The sequence below is a fragment of the Mesoplodon densirostris genome, chromosome 11, assembly GCF_025265405.1.
Source record: "Mesoplodon densirostris isolate mMesDen1 chromosome 11, mMesDen1 primary haplotype, whole genome shotgun sequence".
NCBI classification, from domain to species: Eukaryota; Metazoa; Chordata; class Mammalia; order Artiodactyla; family Ziphiidae; genus Mesoplodon; species Mesoplodon densirostris.
This window is the reverse complement of record NC_082671.1, coordinates 10,916,224-10,935,774: the sequence shown is the minus strand read 5'-3', so window position 1 is coordinate 10,935,774 and position 19,551 is coordinate 10,916,224. Positions and strand designations below refer to the sequence as shown.

At 38.3% G+C, this 19,551-nt stretch overlaps 1 protein-coding gene across 1 annotated transcript in view; it reads left to right on the top strand.

The window, feature by feature from the left end:
- Window positions 1–19,551, top strand: part of LRP6 (LDL receptor related protein 6) — a 183,878-nt gene that overhangs the window by 104,196 nt on the left and 60,131 nt on the right. Inside the window, exons 4-7 of the mRNA XM_060112041.1 lie at window positions 4,819–5,015; window positions 6,920–7,051; window positions 10,692–11,088; window positions 12,152–12,323. Of these exons, the coding sequence (XP_059968024.1) occupies window positions 4,819–5,015; window positions 6,920–7,051; window positions 10,692–11,088; window positions 12,152–12,323 (898 nt within the window). The remainder of the gene's footprint in view (window positions 1–4,818; window positions 5,016–6,919; window positions 7,052–10,691; window positions 11,089–12,151; window positions 12,324–19,551) is intronic.

The following is a 19,551-nucleotide window of genomic DNA, read 5'->3' as shown; positions in this document are numbered from 1 at the left end:
TAAGTAGATATTTTTTAGTGTATCGTTTTAATTCCTTTTATGTTTTTAAACAGTGTTTTAGAGAATAAAATATTCTTAGTGATTATTCTAGGGATTGCAATACTCCTTTTGTCAAAATCTGTATTATGGTAAAATACTAAGTTAATTCCTGTAAATTATAGACATTTTAGTCTAGTATATCTCCATTCCCTCTCCCCTCCTTTATACTATTAGTGTCATTTATATTACATTTCTATTATAACCAATGGAATGTTATAATTATCACTTTATACAATCTTAGGTGTTTTTAAAAGGTTAAAGGAGAAAAAGAGAAAACATTATTCATAGAGTCTTTTGTATTAACCTACATATATGCCATTTCAGGTACCCTGTAATTCTTCCTGAGGGTTTGAGTTACTATTTGATGTCATTTCTTTGCTCCAAATTGGTTCTGTTCTCTTCCCTGTCCTTTGTGCTTCAAATCTTTATTTTTAAAAAATCTATTTTTCTGTTTCTTTTTGATCTTCAAAAATTCCTCCTTAGGGATGTAATGTACAACATGATGACTGTAGTTAACACTGCTGGATGATACATAGAAAAGTTATAGGAGAGTTAATCTTGAAGAGTTCCCATCCCATGGAGAAAATTTTTTTTTTCTTTTCTTTCTGTTATATCTGTATGAGATGATGGATGTTAGCTGAATTTATGTGGTAATCATTTCACAGTATGTTTAACTCACACCATCATGCTGTATATTGTACTGTGATATATGTCAATTAGTTCTTAATAAAATGGGAAAAAATCATGAAAAAAGAAAAAACGTTCTTTTCACTGGCTGTTTCTGTTTCCTTATCTGTTATGTTTATTCACTCCTGTGTTTGTGTTATTTCTAGTTGATAATTCATTTCTTAAGTGACTTGTTCTTATACTTCTAATTCTTTCATTAGTTCTCTCACCTCAGTTTTGAGGCTTTAAATTGTAATTTGTGTTCTTCTTTTACGGCTAGTATATGATTTTAGAGCATTTCAGGTTATTTTGCAATAGGTTGTAAACTATTTGTTTCAGGGCCATACTTTTCTCGCATATTTTATTATCTTTAGGGATGTTATTTTCTTTTTTCTTTTTTTTAATATTAACTTTTTTAATGGACTTGATCTTAATTTATTTTTAAAATTTCACGTGAAATTGTTTTTCTGGAACTTGTTGAAGAAAGGCGGAGTTTATCATAACTTTTGTAACTTCACAGAACTCTCGAGTGTGTGTGTGTGTTTAAAAAATGGGCAGCTTGCTTTCTGAGATTTCCTGGCTGTGTTTCCTTCTCCCACTTTTTTCTGTACCTTAGTTTTCCATTATCTCTCTTGTACTATCATCCTCACTTTCATTCTACTCCCAGTAATGTATGGTCACTGTGGGCCTTTGTCTGGAAGGGAGCTCTGTTGGGTCAGTTGGAGAGTTCACTGTAGGTTAAAGTGCACCAGTCCCTTCAGTACCAGCCATCCACTCTTTGCATTCTCTGAGTGGACAGAACCGAACCAGTCCTCGGCAGCTGCTGTTCTCAGATTGGTTTCCCTGTCTTTCCACTGCTGTCTATTTTGTGTCTTCTCCTGTTCCTGGATCTGCTGAATGCCCTGTTTTTTCCTTCTGATTCCTCCTGCAGAAGTGCTGATGCCAATGAGATCTTACGGCTGTTGGTAGTTTTCCTTTTTGTGTCTTGGGTTTTGTGGTGGTACCTTTTCATCTAGCTTTGTTGCAAATGTTGTCCAAGGGTTTTTTGGTGTTTTGCTACCTAGTTGTTCTGTTTTCGTGTGGAAAACTTTAAATAAGAGATTTTTCTGTACCACCACCACTGTTGTCATCTTTTTAGGTGTTATAAAAACCTCACTGTGATGTGGAGACGCTCTCTTCCAAGGTTAGGTTCAGCTGTCAGCATTCATGGCAGTAGTGCTTTGGTGTGACTAAGTAGATTTATGACCCACACAGGTGGGGAGTTCTGAGTTGGGGGCAGAGGACAGCTTTCTGGGAAGAGGTCCAGAAACAGAAAGTGAATACAAGTGTGCAGGTGTTTTATAAAGGATAAGTCTGGTTGGTGCAGAATTTGACAGAGGCCTCTGTCAGGCATGGAATCTGAAAGAGGTGGTGAGTGCACTCCTGTACTTGGCGGTACTGGTGAGAGTGAGCCCTCAGGAAATGACAGACAGAGGGAGGAGATGATGCTCAGAGGTTGCCAGCACTAAAGCAAAACATCAGTAGGGGTCTCGGTTTCTCTCCTTTGGTCTCTGTAGAAGAGATCCATTTTTCAAGTCCTGTTTTGGTTGTGGCATACTACTGAAGGACTAGGCTTTGACCTTGCCAGCCACATTTGTTCTCAGTATCCATGATCAACTCCTCCTTGAAGTAACTCGAGTTTCCGGGGGGGTAATCCCAACCAGAGGGAAGAAAGGTGAAGACTGTGTTCACTCATCTGTAGTTTCAGAGCAAGTCACCATTGGCTGGACAAAACGGTAAGTCACCAAAGAATATGACAAGAATGAGTGATAGCCTGCTTAGCTCTGCTTTTTGTACAGTTCTGTTAATTACATATTTCATTTAAGGTATTTAATTTTATCAGGCGTTCACTGAGTGTCTAATAAGTCCACCTAATTCGTACATATTGTCATATTGTGTTGTGTGAGATCCTGTTAATATAAATAAGCCGGAGTCTAGTATTTACTTGATTCTGATAAGCTATTGATTTTAAGAGCTTTTTATTTTGACTTAGAAACCAGCACATGAAATGTTCAGTTGTAAAATATTATCCCTGTGTCAGAAACATTAAAATATTGAAAACATACATCCTAAAATTGAGGAGTCATTTATGAAATGTTTATTAAGTACCAATCATAATGCTTAAATGCTTTTGCATATATTATGATTTAGTCTTCACAGTAACTCAGTGTGGTTAGGTTATTATCTTCCAGTAACAGATGAGGAAAACAAAGCTTGTGGAAATAAGTAGTGTAAGTACAGGGGGACATTTGAACTCGGGCCTGTTTCGTTTCTTTTCAGTATATAAATGCTTTCAGTCAATATGTAAAATGAGTGTATCTTTTAGGGAGGGGTTCTGGTTTTCCTATCTGTTTATTCTGCTGTGTTAAGTTCATTAGAGTGAATTTTAACTTTTTATTTAATAATATACAAAGGACTTAGAAGACTTTTTTCTCTCCAGAGTTTTTCAAAGATCTGGTTATATAATTTGTGATTCTTTAAGATGGTTAATGAAAACCTAAGTAATTTCATCTTCACTATTATTTATTTTTCAGTCATGTTTCTTGACTTTCTTGGCAGCTTCTCAGAACTCTCTCTTTATGTCTTACCATAATGAATTTTGGAAAACGTCAGTGTGAAATATGCAGGCCTATTTAAATTTGAACTTAAACTATGATATCACTCCTGTAATAGCATAATCATTTTAGTAAACTTAATAAAGCTGTTCATTTAAGAAGTGGAAGAAACCACTTCAGAAGTAGTCACTGTGACCGTTCTTATTGGGAAATGAGAGGGAGCGTAATCTGCTGGGGAAGCGAGAATTAACAGAGAGGAGAAAACTGTGGTGATGTGGGCTGGCCTGGGTATGAGGTTTTAAACTAGAAAGTTTGATAAACTAGTCATGCTAATCTTGTATACAGTTATTTAAAAATGTGGCTCAGATTTAAAACATCTTAGGCTAAGACCATTCCATGTACAATAACAGATGCTAATTCTGCTTAGATGAAAACTATCTTACTGCTCTTAAATTTAATTTAGTATACCTGTGATCTGTTAGGTGTTAGAGATCAGATAACCTCAGGGACCTAAAAATTGGATTATCTGTCAATGTGTTATCCTTTATTTCTTTTTAGTTGCTTACATTTTCCTCTTTCTCTCCTAGCTGAGTGATTTATGAAAATATTATATTTGATAGTATGAAAATATCAAAGCATTTATTTTCTTGACTGTTATTGTGGCTTAAACGCAGTTTGTTTATTATTCAAGAATTATATTATTTACTAATTACATAACTCTCCATGACATTCTGCAAAGTTCTGTGCCTTCAGTACTAATCAGGCTCTCTACCTCTCCTTCCATATAGTTAGGATTGCTTGTGAAATTTGGGGATCTGCTTTGTCTCTTGAACACATTCTGCCAGTGGTTGGGCTTCCTTTTTGCTACCTGGCTTGTGGAGATTAAGTAACCATATAGCAGAAAGCCAACTGAGATGATCATTTGCTGGAGTGAGACTGGAGTCTGCAGAGAGAGAGCTCTACCAGAATGACTTTTTAGCCTCATGTGTATGTGTTTACTTCTCAGTTATCAAAGCCGTAAGAAGTGACGGAAGAAACAGGCTCAGATTCTTTGTTCTTCCACATCGAGAAGGGAAAAGCCTATTGCTGACTTAAACCTACTTCCCAGGGCCAACTCTAAAGCCTGGGATTCTTCTTTCTGCCAGCCTTTCTCTTTCCAGCGGCATGAATTACGTGGCAGGATGGAAGGTGTGAGTGCGGAGGTGGGAGCCGACAGCAGTGCTGACACTCGGGCCTCCGCTGTGTCTGCCGGCTGCTGTGCTGCGCCCGGAGCCCGCTGCCAAGTTCGGAACCATTCTGCAGCGCTTGGTGGAGGACTTCGGGCACCATGATTTCAAATACGTTTGAACTTACTCCTTGTCTTATTATTTTTCATAGGTGTATTTGACCTTAACATATGTGTTATCCAGGATTTGTATGTGTTAATGTGGACTGCAAGACCATCCTAATGGGAGAGATGAAGTTTTGATGAAAGAAGAAAATTTAGAAATGTTTGAGTTTTTCTCTCTGTGTTTAATAGGCAGGCGGTGGTTAAAGGTTCCCTTCCACATCCTTTTGCCTTGACGTTATTTGAGGACACATTGTACTGGACTGACTGGAATACACACTCCATTTTGGCTTGCAACAAGTACACTGGCGAGGGTCTGCGTGAAATCCATTCTAACATCTTTTCTCCCATGGATATACATGCCTTCAGCCAGCAGAGGCAGCCAAATGGTAAGTGATCTTGATTTTTAAATTGCAGGTTGGAATAGCTTTGTAGCACTCTGATGTCTGGCTTTAGTGAGGGGCAAGAGGAGGGAGGATATATCCAAAGGTAGTGGGAAGAAATAAAAAACAGGGAAAATGTCAAAATATAATTCAGGGTAGACAACAGCGTAAACCATTTGTAGCTTGATATCTGTCACTACAGACCACCTCAGCCCTTTGTTTGAGTCTGGGGTTATGAGGGTAAAGAAGAGAGAAATAAAATAATAAATTGAGATAGCTCATATGCTAAGATGGAAACCTCTATTAATCTAACTGGTTAATTTAAGTACCTCAGGTTACTTAAATAAAATACTTGCTTATACCTTTTCTGTGCACACCCCCCCACACACCTTTTTTTCTTAGTTTTGCTTCTATTTCTGGCCATCCTTTATGACTGGGGCTGTGACTGCTGACAACAGTTTCTTGTAAGAGAGGACTAGAATTAGGTTTAAAAGAATATGAGAGTGTTAAGTGTTTGGCACTGGTGTGTAAATAAATGTTTGATATGTGTCTGAGTGTATTTCAGATTGTATTCCATAGCCCAATATGCAGGGGTTTTGGATTATGCATTGCTTTGTATTAGTTCCTTCCATTTAGGGGGAGATAGTCAAATACTGAATGTGTCATATTGGAATCTGGTGATCATGAGTCCATAAAAATGTTTTAAAATGTTTTAAAATGTTTGTGTTACTCTTTTGTAGAAAAGAAAATGTTTTAGTCACTTGCGTGAATTTTTTATTCTCAGTGTTGGCCCTCAGGAAAGAATTTCTTTGTTCTTGTTTTTTTAATGACACTGTTGATTCTTTTTTTTTTTTTTTTTTTTTTTTTGCGGTATGCGGGCCTCTCACTGTTGTGGCCTCCCCCGTCGCGGAGCACAGGCTCCGGACGCGCAGGCTCAGCGGCCATGGCTCACGGGCCCAGCCGCTCCGCGGCATATGGGATCCTCCCAGACCGGGGCACGAACCCGTATCCCCTGCATCGGCAGGCGGACTCTCAACCACTTGCGCCACCAGGGAGGCCCCACTGTTGATTCTTTATGTTTTACTAGTTTGAGAATTTGCAGTTATGTGTGATATTGCTTTCTTTTATCTTTCATATTTTGTTGATCTCCATCTTTTGTTGATTTTTTTCTATGAGTATTATTTAAATCCATCCCTTTCTGTATATAGTTTCTTTACATTTTCTAATTAATCTCTGCTTCCCAGTTTTCCCTTTTAAGTCCATTTTGTTTATCTTTTCCATGTAAATCGTTCCAAAGTGTGGCTTTTCTCGACTCTCAGTGCCTCCACCACACACAGACTTGCCCCTCCTTGTGCTCATTCAGCTTTAGTTCCTATTAGTCAAGCCTTAATCTTCCGTTACACTGTTCACCTTATTATCTCACCCAGTGTACGGCCTCCAAGCCTTCATTCATGTGGTTTTACCATACTTGGATGGCCCCCTGTCTGTTCTTCCTACCTTTCAAGACTTCAGTCGTGTCCTGAATCTTTCTTTAGTGATTTACTTTCCATTTGACTCTATACTGACTTTACAATCTAAATGTGCAGGATAGCAGTTTCATTGTTTTGTATTGTTTTCCAGTATTATTGTTCATTAATTTTGTCATACTGGCCAGATTGCAAGCTCTTTAGGGCAGGGACATCCTGCTTTATTTCTTGTATATTCCTCTTTGGATACAAAATGCTAAGTAAATTCTCACTGATTAATTCCCTTCCTTGCAGATGGTCTGGTAGTCAAGCACCTGGATGACATTTGGTAATAATTTGGTTTATCAGAGTTGCTCATGTTATGGTTGTTAACCTTTGTGTATCTAGAGTGGGGGAGGTCATCCATAATCATTGGTATTAATTACTGTGATTTATATTTGACAGCTACAAATCCATGTGGAATTGATAATGGTGGTTGTTCCCACTTGTGTTTGATGTCTCCAGTCAAGCCTTTTTATCAGTGTGCTTGCCCAACTGGGGTTAAACTCCTGGAGAATGGAAAAACCTGCAAAGATGGTAAGAAGTTGGTCTCCAAGAAGGAAGAATTTTAGACAGCAATTGAGATTTTTTATGATTTATTTTATTTCTCTATAATAAGCTCTACAAGTTACAGTGCTTTGGGAGACTAGTCACTTAATCTCTCAGTCTTCACAATTGGTTACATACTGGAGTGTTTTTTGGCAACTCTCAAATATTATTTTATAAATTATTTTAGTATTTAACTGAATTTTTAACATGCTATTTTGGAAAAAAAAAATTAGGTGCCATTTCTTTTCTCTGTCAAATCTCATAGTCAGGGCTTCCCTGGTGGTGCAGTGGTTAAGAATCCGCCTGCCAGTGCAGGGGACACGGGTTTGAGCCCTGTCCCGGGAAGATCCCACATGCTGCGGAGCAACTAAGGCCGTGTGCCACAACTACTGAGCATGCGCTCTAGAGCCCGCGAGCCACAACTACTGAATCCCACGAGCCACAGCTACTGAAGCCTGTGCGCCTAGAGCCCGTGCTCTGAAACAAGAGAAGCCACTGCAATGGGAAACCCGCGCACTGCAACGAAGAGTAGCCCCCGCTCACTGCAACTAGAGAAAGCCCGCGCACAGCAATGAAGACCCAACACAGCCATAAATAAATAAAAAAATAAAATTAAATTACAAAATCTCATAGTCATTGATATCACAATTGATTCTTGTGGAAATGAGTATTCTCATAAAGAATACATTTTTAACAGTAGGTAGCATTTGAAAATAAAGAACTTCCGTGCAAGGAAAAGATGTTTATTAAACTTTTAACTATAAAGACTATCATGGGATAAACATATTTTCTAAAAAATGATTGAATGATGTTTTTAATTGCCTTTTAACAACAGAGAATTGCCTTCAGAAGAAGAAAAGAATTCCTTATTGTACTGTTTAAAGCAACTCTTTCTATACTTAACCACCACACTGCCTCTTCTCCTTACTCTTAATTCGCTATAGAGAGAGGGCATATTGGAGAAGTATTCTGATTTAGGACATTTCAAGGGACTTCTGGTTTGGGATAACACCAGTTCTTCTCTTTTTCTTCTTAATGAGAATGTTATTCTTCATTCTTACCCCTATGGATCACCATCTGGTTCTCTAGCCACCAGCAAGACCTGGTAAGAAAATTGTTATATTTAGCAGTGGCTTCTTTATCTAACTCTGAAAAGCAGAAGCCTTTATTTAGGAGTGGGTTAGAGTTCCTGGCAAGGGGGTCAGGGAGTCAGAGAGATGGAACTGAGTTGGTGTACAGGATATTTGTCATGACTTGGCATTGATAAATTATCCTCCTAGTCAAAGGTGAAGCTGGCTGACTCTTGTCAGACGGTTTTCATGGCAAACAATAATTTGGTTTCAGTTTAAAACAAAAGGTTTTTGTAATGTTGCCTTTTTGTTTAAAAACGTAGCCTGACTTTAAAACAGAGGATTTATTTTAGCAGTAGTGGTCTGTTTACACCCTATAGCACTGCAGATGTACGAGTTTAACTACTATTTTGAATTTCAGATATACATTTGGCATGTAATAGCCTTAAGTTAACTATTCTGTTTTGATCACCTTGCCAAATTGACAGCTTCACTTTCTATGACTTCTTTGTTTGCAGAGTTTAGGGCTGGCTTCTTTTGGTAGTTAGCAGAGGCAGTGAATTGTATAAAATTACTCCTACTTGGTGCCTGCTGTGGCATTTAGGGCTGTATTCTCTCCAAGACAGAGTTCACTTATAATTAATCCATGAGTCAAAAAGCTGATGCTGAGAGCTTCTTCACTCCTCTTCTCAGTGTTTTCTACTATAATTCCAGATTAATGCTTGAAGTTTAATGTCAGTATTTTCTTCCGGACTCATTTCTTTGGTTGGGAATCTTTGGTTGGGAATCTTTTTTCACTCTTTGAGATGTCAACCTGCTTACTATCTTTTTTTTTTTTTTTTTTTTTTTTGCGGTACATGGGCCTCTCACTGTCGTGGCCTCTGCCGTTGTGGACCACAGGCTCCGGACGCACAGGCTCAGTGGCCATGGCTCACGGGCCCAGCCGCTCCGCAGCATGTGGGATCTTCCCGGACTGGGCCACAAACCCGTGTCCCCTGCATCGGCAGGCGAACCCTCAACCACTCACTGCGCCACCAGGGGAGCCCTGCTTACTATCTTTTATTAGCTTTTATATAAAGTTAAATGGTTTTTTGCTAGTGGTTGACTTGAATATTTAAAATCAAAGCAAACAAAAAGATTAATATTCTCATTCACAGCAGTGTTTTTATTGAATACTGTTTTGGGTTAAAAGCATTTCATAAATAAATCTGATTTAAAACTCAATGAAATAAAAATTTGAAAGTTTATTTTCTAATGGTAATAATAATAATATATTAGCTAGTATTTATTGAATACATACATGTTTGGTACATTTCTGAGTTTTACATTTATCTCCTTAAAGTCTCACAGCAACCCTATAGAAACCAGGCTTAGAGAGATTCGGTGTTTTGCCCGAGTTTGTGTAACTGCTTGAATCCAGTTCTGTCAGATGAACAACTCTAACCCTTACCCACTGTGTCATATTTATCTGATTCCCTCTTTCTTCTGCTGCTGCTTCCTCCTCCATAGGTTCCTTTGTCCTTAATTCTGTCAGGCATTGCCCTGTAGTTCTTTTTGTCACAACAGCTTTACCGAGATGTAGTTTACCTATAAAATTCAACCATTTCAAATGTACAATTCAGTGATTTTTAGTAAATTTACAGAGTTGTGCAACCATCACAATACATCCAATTTTAGAACATTCTCGTTAATCACAAAAGATCCTTGTCCTAGATTCCTTTACCTTTTTTTTTTTTTTTTTTTTTTTTTTGCGGTATGCGGGCCTCTCACTGTTGTGGCCTCCCCCGTTGCGGAGCACAGGCTCCGGACGCGCAGGCTCCGGACGCGCAGGCCCAGCGGCCATGGCCCACGGGCCCAGCCGCTCCGCGGCATATGGGATCCTCCCAGACCGGGGCACGAACCCGTATCCCCTGCATCGGCAGGCAGACTCCCAACCACTTGCGCCACCAGGGAGGCCCTCCTTTACCTTTTTAAACATCCTTCTTGAACAAAGGACCTATATCCTATACTTCCTTCCTCTAATATTCACCTGCTTAGCTTCTTAGTCATTACTTAGTTGCTATTCATTATACCTTTAAATAAATGTTATTAATTCCAGGGGCTATATAATGAATGAAGCCAGAGAGAGAATCAAAACTTGATTTGGAGAATTCAGCCATTATAGAGCTTGATCTCATAGTCGAGCTACTTCTGTTTTACTGCATTACTTTCCATTTCCACCCTAAATAGACCCTAGTATCCTTTTTTTTTTTTTTGCGGTACGCGGGCCTCTCACTGTTGTGGCCTCTCCCGTTGCGGAGCACAGGCTCAGCGGCCATGGCTCACAGGCCCAGCCGCTCCGCGGCATGTGGGATCTTCCCAGACCGGGGCACAAACCCGCGTCCCCTGCATCGGCAGCCAGACTCTCAACCACTGCGCCACCAGGGAAGCCCCTTAGTATCCTTTTATACTAACTGCTTTTCAATTCCTGAAGAAGTTCTGCATTCTTTATTTAGAGTAACTAAATTTTGCCTTTGGGTTTCAATTTTTTCTTCATTTTTTTCACTTTGTTGTTCTAGGTGCCACTGAATTACTGCTTCTAGCCCGAAGGACAGATTTGAGACGTATCTCTTTGGATACACCAGATTTCACAGACATTGTTCTACAGTTGGAAGACATCCGTCATGCCATTGCCATAGATTATGATCCTGTGGAAGGCTATATCTACTGGACTGATGATGAAGTGAGGGCCATACGCCGCTCATTCATAGATGGATCTGGCAGTCAGTTTGTGGTCACTGCTCAAATCGCCCATCCTGATGGTATTGCTGTTGATTGGGTTGCTCGAAATCTTTATTGGACAGACACTGGCACTGATCGGATAGAAGTGACAAGGCTCAACGGGACCATGAGGAAGATCTTGATTTCAGAGGACTTAGAGGAACCCCGGGCTATTGTGTTAGATCCTATGGTTGGGTAAGAGGCTCTCCTGATAGAAAATTTTGCCAGGTGTTGCTGTTTTTTTACAGGTTCCTAGAAACATTGAGAAAAACAATGTGAAGTATATGTTGGTTTCCAATAAATAGCTCTTCAACGACTGTCCATTTTTAGAATATAGTGATTGGAATAAAATCTCAAGTTAAAGAATTGCTAGTTTTTTTCCTTGAATGTTTTGAATACTTTTTCTTTCTAAATTAAGTCCATGCTTGCTGACTTTGGGTGTTGGCTGTAGATTTTGCCGAGGTTGCATCATGACCATGAAAATTGTGGAAAGAAGTTGTTTTCAGAGCTCTTTCTCTTCCCCCCTAGAAAATTTAATTTCATCTCATTTTCAGTACTTCCAGAACGACTTGGTAAAGACTATGTCTTACTTTTTGTATGTCCCCAAACATATAAATGATTTGATTTCCAAAACTTGGTCAGGCCATGTAGCTTTATGCCTAGTCTTTTTTTTTTTTTTTTGGCTATAACACCCTGACGATGGTCCAGGGAAACACAGCTTTCTACATACTCACCAGTGTTGTTCGTTACTATGAGATTCATCCTGAGGGTGAACATAATGACAAATTATTACACCTCAGTGCATACCAATGCCTTCAAGCCCCTTAAATTCTCAGGAGCCTCAAGAATCACTTAGTGCTACAGGAAGAGTTAGTTATTTGGGGAAATCAGTTTGCCATCTGAATATTACTACTTGTTTAACCTTTTTGTGTCAGAGATGACAAGCCAGCAAGAAAGAGAGGACTGCTCCTGGGAAGGACTACAAAATATTTTGAAAAAAACAACTGAAAGTAGAATATCATTATTGGGAGGCATTATCAGTTCTAGAAAACTGTTTCATCTGAAAATTTTCTACAGGCTTACATACTGCTGTTGTAAATGTCTTAGACATACTCTTCATATGTTTGTCTTATGTTTTTTTTCCTTCTGTGGTGTTAACGGGTAATCAGTGTAAAAGAGGGGTTGATCTCACCTTTAGGATATCTGAAAGTTACAGTTTATTATCTGTTTTTAGCTCATATTCTGTGTACTTCTGTAGGTACATGTATTGGACTGACTGGGGAGAAATCCCGAAAATTGAGCGAGCAGCTCTGGATGGTTCTGATCGAGTAGTGTTGGTTAACACTTCTCTTGGTTGGCCAAATGGTTTAGCCTTGGATTATGATGAAGGCAAAATATACTGGGGAGATGCCAAAACAGACAAAATTGAGGTTTGTTTCTTGCTTTTTCATTTTGAAACCAGTTTTATAATGGTTTTTGAGTTAATGGTAATTTGGTGCAGATATTCTTGCATCTTCACTGGGGTGCCAGAGGTATCTTGCATAGAAATTTTATTCAACCTTTAGGATTCTAGGAATTGCGTGTTTTCTTCCATCTAACCATAAAATTTCTGAGTTACACTGGCATGAGAAATGGGTATTCATGTATTTCTAGTCTTAAAAGCTTATGTGAATGATTTTTCTCATTATGGGTAAAACCACTGCCTGAATTTCCTAGGGGCAGTTTGCACAAACCAAATATTATATAAGCTCTAGACTGAAAGAGCTGATAGTCGTCGTCAGGAAAACAAAGCCCATACATGCATATATACTTTGTGTTGGTGATGGTGTTGGGGCAGGTGGTGGCATATATTAACTATTACGATGGTTACATGCAGACGGTTTTTAAATTGATTTATGAGCTGTGTGGGAGAAAAATTAATCAGCCAAAGCTTGGGGGAAATATTTTCCAAATGATAGAACTAAGGGCAATCAGAATAGAATTACGGTGGAAACAACCACCATATGTGAATATGTGACTATTTTATCACATTGTTTTGTGAAGAGCATATATCCTTGATAATTGATTGTGAAGTCTAACTTTACAACTTTGAATTGCTAGAGGTCTTGTGAATCACATACTTAAAATGGAGTTTTGATCACAATATTTCTTTGGAAAACACATGACTTCTCATATAAGGAATAGCTTTGAATGGCTTTTTAAAGGCACAGCACACATCTCGCAATAGATAGATAATTTGGGCTCTAGAGCAGTTACTTTAGAAAGGTGATTCTTAGGAATGTCAGGGACTCTGAGGGAATAATGAGTTAAAGGGCCTTCCTTTAAGAATGGAATATTGGAATAGAAAAAACCCATTAGTATTCCACCAGGCTTAAATACTGAAAACCATCTTCAACTCTTGCAGCTGGTTTCCATTAATAGAAAATTATGCATAGACTTGACTATATAAATTTTCTCCCTGTTGCTAGTGTTTCACTGCCCCCACCCCCTTTAAATCCAAGTTAGGTTTGAATCTAGCAGCTGGAGTGCAGTGCTAATGAGACAAAGGTTATGAGTTCACTTTTCAGACAGGCTATTAGCTTCACTTGGGTAGGCTTGAGTACAAATCTCACAACATTCCCATCCAGTTCACAAATGTGAATTGTTGATCAGCTGTGGACTATACATGAGTGTATAGGTATACTACTCTTAGAAAAATAGTTTAAGTCCATGTGTCCCAGAGGAATGTCTGCACATAAGGAAAGAGCACATAATTTACATCATGGAAGAACACGTGATTTATTGTTTTATAGGGATTTAAAAAATTCTGTATTTGATCTTTCTTAGCTTACTATGACTGACTGATTAGATTATAAATAAAACATTTGTTTCTTTCTAGGAATTTTTCAAGTCTTATTTTCCCTACTGCAGGTCACTTTTAGCACTTTAGATATAGAAATTCATTCAAAATCACAAATAGTTCAGGAGGGATTCAGGTAGAGAAATGGGAATTTATGGAGGTTCTGAATGACAGTGTTTAAGAATAAAAATGAATACACATTATATAACAATATATAATATTCATTTTACAGGATTTATTTTCTTAGTTTGCAGGAAGTGCAGTAGGCCTTAAAATTAGTATTAGTTCTGGCCTTTTGAGCTGTGTATATGTATATAAGTGGTGTCATTTGCTTTCTCACTTCTTATTTCCTTCCTCCTTGACTTGTACCAGCATCCTTAAACTTACCTTTCAGATCCATTTCTCTTCTTCCAGGATTACTGGAACACAGCTGCTATTTGTTCTTTGTCCCCCTTTTGACAGATTATTTGAGGTTAGTGATACATCTACTTCCACCAAATTATACACCCAGTGACCTCCCCTCATTCTTTCCCCTGAGATTCTGATGAAGTTTCCCTAATTGAACATTCAGTGCTTTTGTAATTTTAATTACAGTTACAATGTAAAAAAAATTTCTTTTGGGCTTCCCTGGTGGCGCAGTGGTTGAGAGTCCGCCTGCTGATGCAGGGGACACGGGTTTGTGCCCCGGTCTGGGAAGATCCCACATACCGCGGAGCGGCTGGGCCCGTGAGCCATGGCCGCTGAGCCTGCCGGAGCCTGTGCTCTGCAACGGGAGAGGCCACAACAGTGAGAGGCCCGCGTACCGCAAAAAAAAAAAAAAAAAAAAATTCTTTTTGCAGACACATCTGGGAAATAAAGAGAGCAGATATTGTTATCTGTTACCCTCAAATTTACGATGATATGTAAAATTGCTGGTATATGGCAAACTAAGGAAAGAGCACAGCTCTTCATATTGCATAACTGAGGGAGAAAAACTGTTAGTTTCCCCCTCTGAGACTAGTAGTGATTATAGGAGCATCTGTAACCACCAGCTTTTTCATTTTGCTTTACTCAGTAGTAGGTCTACTAAAACTTTTGGGAAGACAGAGAATTTTAAAAATGCTTCTTTTTCTAGGATTACTTGCTAGCCTCTTGTTATGTATCAGCTGATCCTCGGTGCTGATCGGACCCTAGTCTAGGTCACATGCTCCTTGCTACTCCCCTTCTCTTAGGAAAGCTTCCCCACTTTTGTCATGCCCAAGAATGAAAGGTACTTTTTCCTGGGACTATAAGAAAATATTAAATTATGGTTGTAGTGGCCTTATTATCTTCTGAAAGACTTAGAGTTTACTTGGGATATATGTTTCCAGTACATTTGGGAAGAAAAGATAGGTATTTGACAAATTATGTAGCAGTGTAAGGCATAGTAAACTCTTGTGTTTTGAGTGGATCTTATGGGAAGAGCTTAAAATGTTCATTCGCTTATGCTCTCTGCTCCCTCAGTGGAGATTCCTTAGATCAGGTTCTCACTCACTTTTTTTGCTAAGTGGTGATGTAACCAGATGCTGAATATTGGGGAGCTGGGTCTGAGGATTGGGGAAACCAGAGAAAATTAATGGGGAGCTCTGGGTTTCAGACTCGACTTCTGTTGTACAGAGTTGCAAGAAAGAATAAATAGGTTTACCTGAGGTCTGTAACCAATTCCGCAGAGAGGGATGGTACATAGGGAATTGCTGATGATGTCACATTTTTTTTTTTAAAAAAGAAAGTCATCGTGTTGGCTGGTGCTTTAATATAAGAATGTGTTTGTGAGGATATGTCTGATTTCCCTACTTTTCAACTGATAGTGACCACTTAACTGTAGGTGTTACTTAAAAGGTACTTCCTGGTACTTGTTTACGTTTCTTCATTATGCTGAAATAATTTCATCACCTTTTACATACGAGCTTCTAGTTCACTTGTCTACACTGGGATGCCCTCTACTCCCCACCCAAGTGTTACTGTGGTGTTTTGGGGCTTCCTGATAATAAATACTAAAGCATTAGCAGAAAGGATCATTTTCTTTTTTCTGGTTGGGGAACATCAAACAAGCCTTTATTTCAACTTTATAAGACCCTGCAGTAGGCAGAAGCACATTGTGTCTTAACACTATTCTCATTTTTCTTGGTCCATTTTAACTGCCAGAAACATTGGTTGTACTCAGGGCCTGCAGTACTGCTTACCAATAGTGAAGACATATCATAGATAATTTATAAGTTAAAAACATTTTCAGTTAATGCGTGTTCAGTCCCTGGTTTTATTGAAAATAATAATATTGTCATAGCTGAAATTTTCTCACAGTTTACTTTCTCATTATATACTTTTTTTTTTTTTTTTTTTTTTTTTTTTTTTTTTTTTTTGCGGTATGCGGGCCTCTCACTGTTGTGGCCTCCCCCGTTGCGGAGCACAGGCTCCGGACGCGCAGGCTCCGGACGCGCAGGCTCAGCGGCCATGGCTCACGGGCCCAGCCGCTCCGCGGCATATGGGATCCTCCCAGACCGGGGCACGAACCCGTATCCCCTGCATCGGCAGGCGGACTCTCAACCACTTGCGCCACCAGGGAGGCCCTCATTATATACTTTTTATTCATTTTTTTCCCCTTTTCATTTCTGAGCTTATGCTGACAAATGCAGCAACACCTAGTGGTTGTAGGTAAAGAGGGAGGTTTTTCTTGTTTACTTCAAGGACATGTAGAATTATTTCACATCTCTTTTATTGTAAATTTCCCTATTTTAGAGAACAGTGTCCATAGGTAGTTTTGTCCAAATCTAATTATACCTGGCACAATTTTGTTGGGAAACAGAAACGGATGATTAGAACCTTGAGTACCAAGACATTTTTGAATAAAGATGGTATTATTGTGTAAGATGTGTGCTGAAAACTTCACATTTGGTGAATGTTCTATTTCATATTCTAAGCCTGAAACTGCAGGGCTGTATTTTCCTCTCATGACAACTTCCTGTGTTTAATCAGTACTCTTATAAAGAAATTTGTTTCCCAAGCATTCACATTTTTTTAAAAGTAATTTCTTTGGCGTCTTTAGCCTGTGTATTGTGAAAGTCTGTTAAAACACACAAGGACCCATTTATGATGGTTTTTCTTAATTGTTTTTTCTAAGATTAATTCCTCCTTAAGAAATTATAATAATATAATCACCTGTTGTTGAGATAAAGCTCTCCTGAGTGTATGACAAGTACCAACAAGTTCTTCCTTTTGAATCTTTGCCAGTTTATAAGTGTTCCTTAAAATTGGTTTTACTTTTAGTTTTAGAGAAATGTTCAGGATAACTTAAATACCTGAATCTTTGCCCATTCCTAGTACTTTACCATGCTATATGTATGTATATATATGAATATATATTTTTCCCCACATCTTCTTGACATATAATAATGGAAGAATGATTTTGATAAATTCCATTATTAGATTCCTCAGCTCAACAGAATACCTGGATTTGGAGCCTGTATTCACTGAGTTGTAAACATGGGCTATCATCTTGTTTCTGATTGGGGTGTATCTTATGATTATATCTATCTTTGAACTCCTATTTGAAGGTTACTTGTTGATCTACAATTCTAACAACATTGTTGAACTTGTTATCATCTATAGCAGCCAGAGTAGTACATGGTCCAGTTGTATGCTCTGTCATCTCATTATCTACTCTACTTTGTCTGGCTCTAAAAAAATTATTGCACATATTTATAATGAGAGAAACTTGCTTGATGATAGGTGTAATCATATTTTCCTGAACTGGCACAACAAACCCTGGAGCCTCACCAAACAAGATGCAGTTGCCTCAATTTGGAGTTAGTATAATTTTATCTGTGTAAATTAGGATAATCTGTTCATTTGGTACTTAGAAAGCATTTTAGTGACCAAGTTTGAACTTGCACTTGGATTATTTTTTTAATGTTCTGCTATTATACTTTTTGGCCTCATGTTTTAGTATAAAACCGTTTAATATGTGGGGAGCTGTTTTTAGTTACAGTCTGATTATTTTAGAAGTACCTTTTTTATTCCTTTGGTTTTTGTACCCCTGAAGTAAGAGTGCTGATTTCAGTGTCCTACTTTCTTGAGAAGAGAGGTCATCCTCTTTACGGTTTATAACAGTGTTTTGTTTTTTGTTTGTTTTTTTTTTTTTGCGGTACGCGGGCCTCTCACTGTTGTGGCCTCTCCCGTTGCGGAGCACAGGCTCCGGACACGCAGGCTCAGCGGCCATAGCTTACAGGCCTGGCCGCTCCGCAGCATGTGGGATCTTCCCGGACCGGGGCACGAACCCATGTCCCCTACATCGGCAGGTGGACTCTCAACCACTGCACCACCAGGGAAGCCCTAGTGTTTAGTTTTTATCGAGGTAATCTCTAGATGTTCTGTTGAAACATTTTATAATGTTAGACCCTGATCTATGTCTTGTTTGATTTTGCCATTTAACTCGGTGACTTTAGATAATTCACATAATCTCTGGTCTTTGTATTTTGGCCAATGAGGTCATTTGAACCAGGTGATCTTTAGGTTCTTTCCAGTTATAACATTTTCTGATGTTTTTTATATTAACTGCGTGTCATAGGTTAAAAGCAAATAAAATACTTTGGGAGAGTTGCTAAAAGAGAATCTATATTGAAGATGACATGACTGTTTTCTTTTTTCTTTAAATTTTTCCTTATTTACTGTGCCTTTAATTCCTTTTTTTCTTTAAATTTTTCCTTATTTACTGTGCGTTTAATTCCTGTCACCTAAAGAAAACTTGCCTATTGGGGGCTCAATATCTTTAGTAACTCAGTTTTACTGATAGCGACTTCCGGTAAGCTATTCATTTAGATTTTGCGTTGACCTGTATGCAGGCTACTCCATTATTAATATGCATGGTGGGTTTAAATAAATGTTTAAAACTGTTGTTTGAAGCTTGCCAAACATGTAAATGTTAATGGAGTCCATGTAAAACATTATTTTTCAGGAGGTTACTTCCCTGTAGCTGGGAAACTACTATACTTTCAAAGGGGTCATAGAGATTTTATTTTTACTGTTTTTAGAAGGTTTCGAAAGGGTAAAAAATAATATAATGGCAAGAACCACAGTTTTCGGACTTCTTGGGAGGTAATTTGCAAAACATAGAGCAATGTTAACAATAACAAGTATTTTAACTTCTTATTTCAACTTAATTTATCACCAGCTATTTAAGGATTCTGTGTAATAGTCATTGCTGAAGTTATCCATAACAAACAAAGGATTCTCCTTCATTTTTTTCCACTTTAAGTGTAGCTTACAATTTTAAAATGTTGAGAATATTATAATGCAGGCCCTGTAATTTTTTTGTTGAACTCTTAATAGATTTCCTAAACTCTTCATTCATTGTACTATGATTTTTTTTGGTAGATTTGATCTGAAATAATAATCTGAGGGAAGGAGTTAGAATCCCTTTTATAGTGCTGAGATTTTCAATAGATTAGTATTTTGTTATTTCATTTATAATTTTGAGCTTCTGAGATCTGCCAGGCTTGTAGAGCTTGTAAGTAGGACTGAAATTAGAGGCTTTATGCTATTAATATAGCCCCTGTTCAGTTTTTTGTTTTTGTTGTTGATTGATTGATTTTTTTGTACAGTTCTATAAGTTTTAATAAGTGCATAGAGTCATGTAACCACCACCACAATTAAGATACAGAACATTTCCATCAATCACAAAAACTGCCTTGTGCTGCCCCTTTATTTTCAACTCCCCACACCCACTCTCCGGCAACCTCTGCACCTAGATTTGCATAAATGGAATCATACAGTATGTTGCCTTATAAGTATGGCTTCTTTCACTT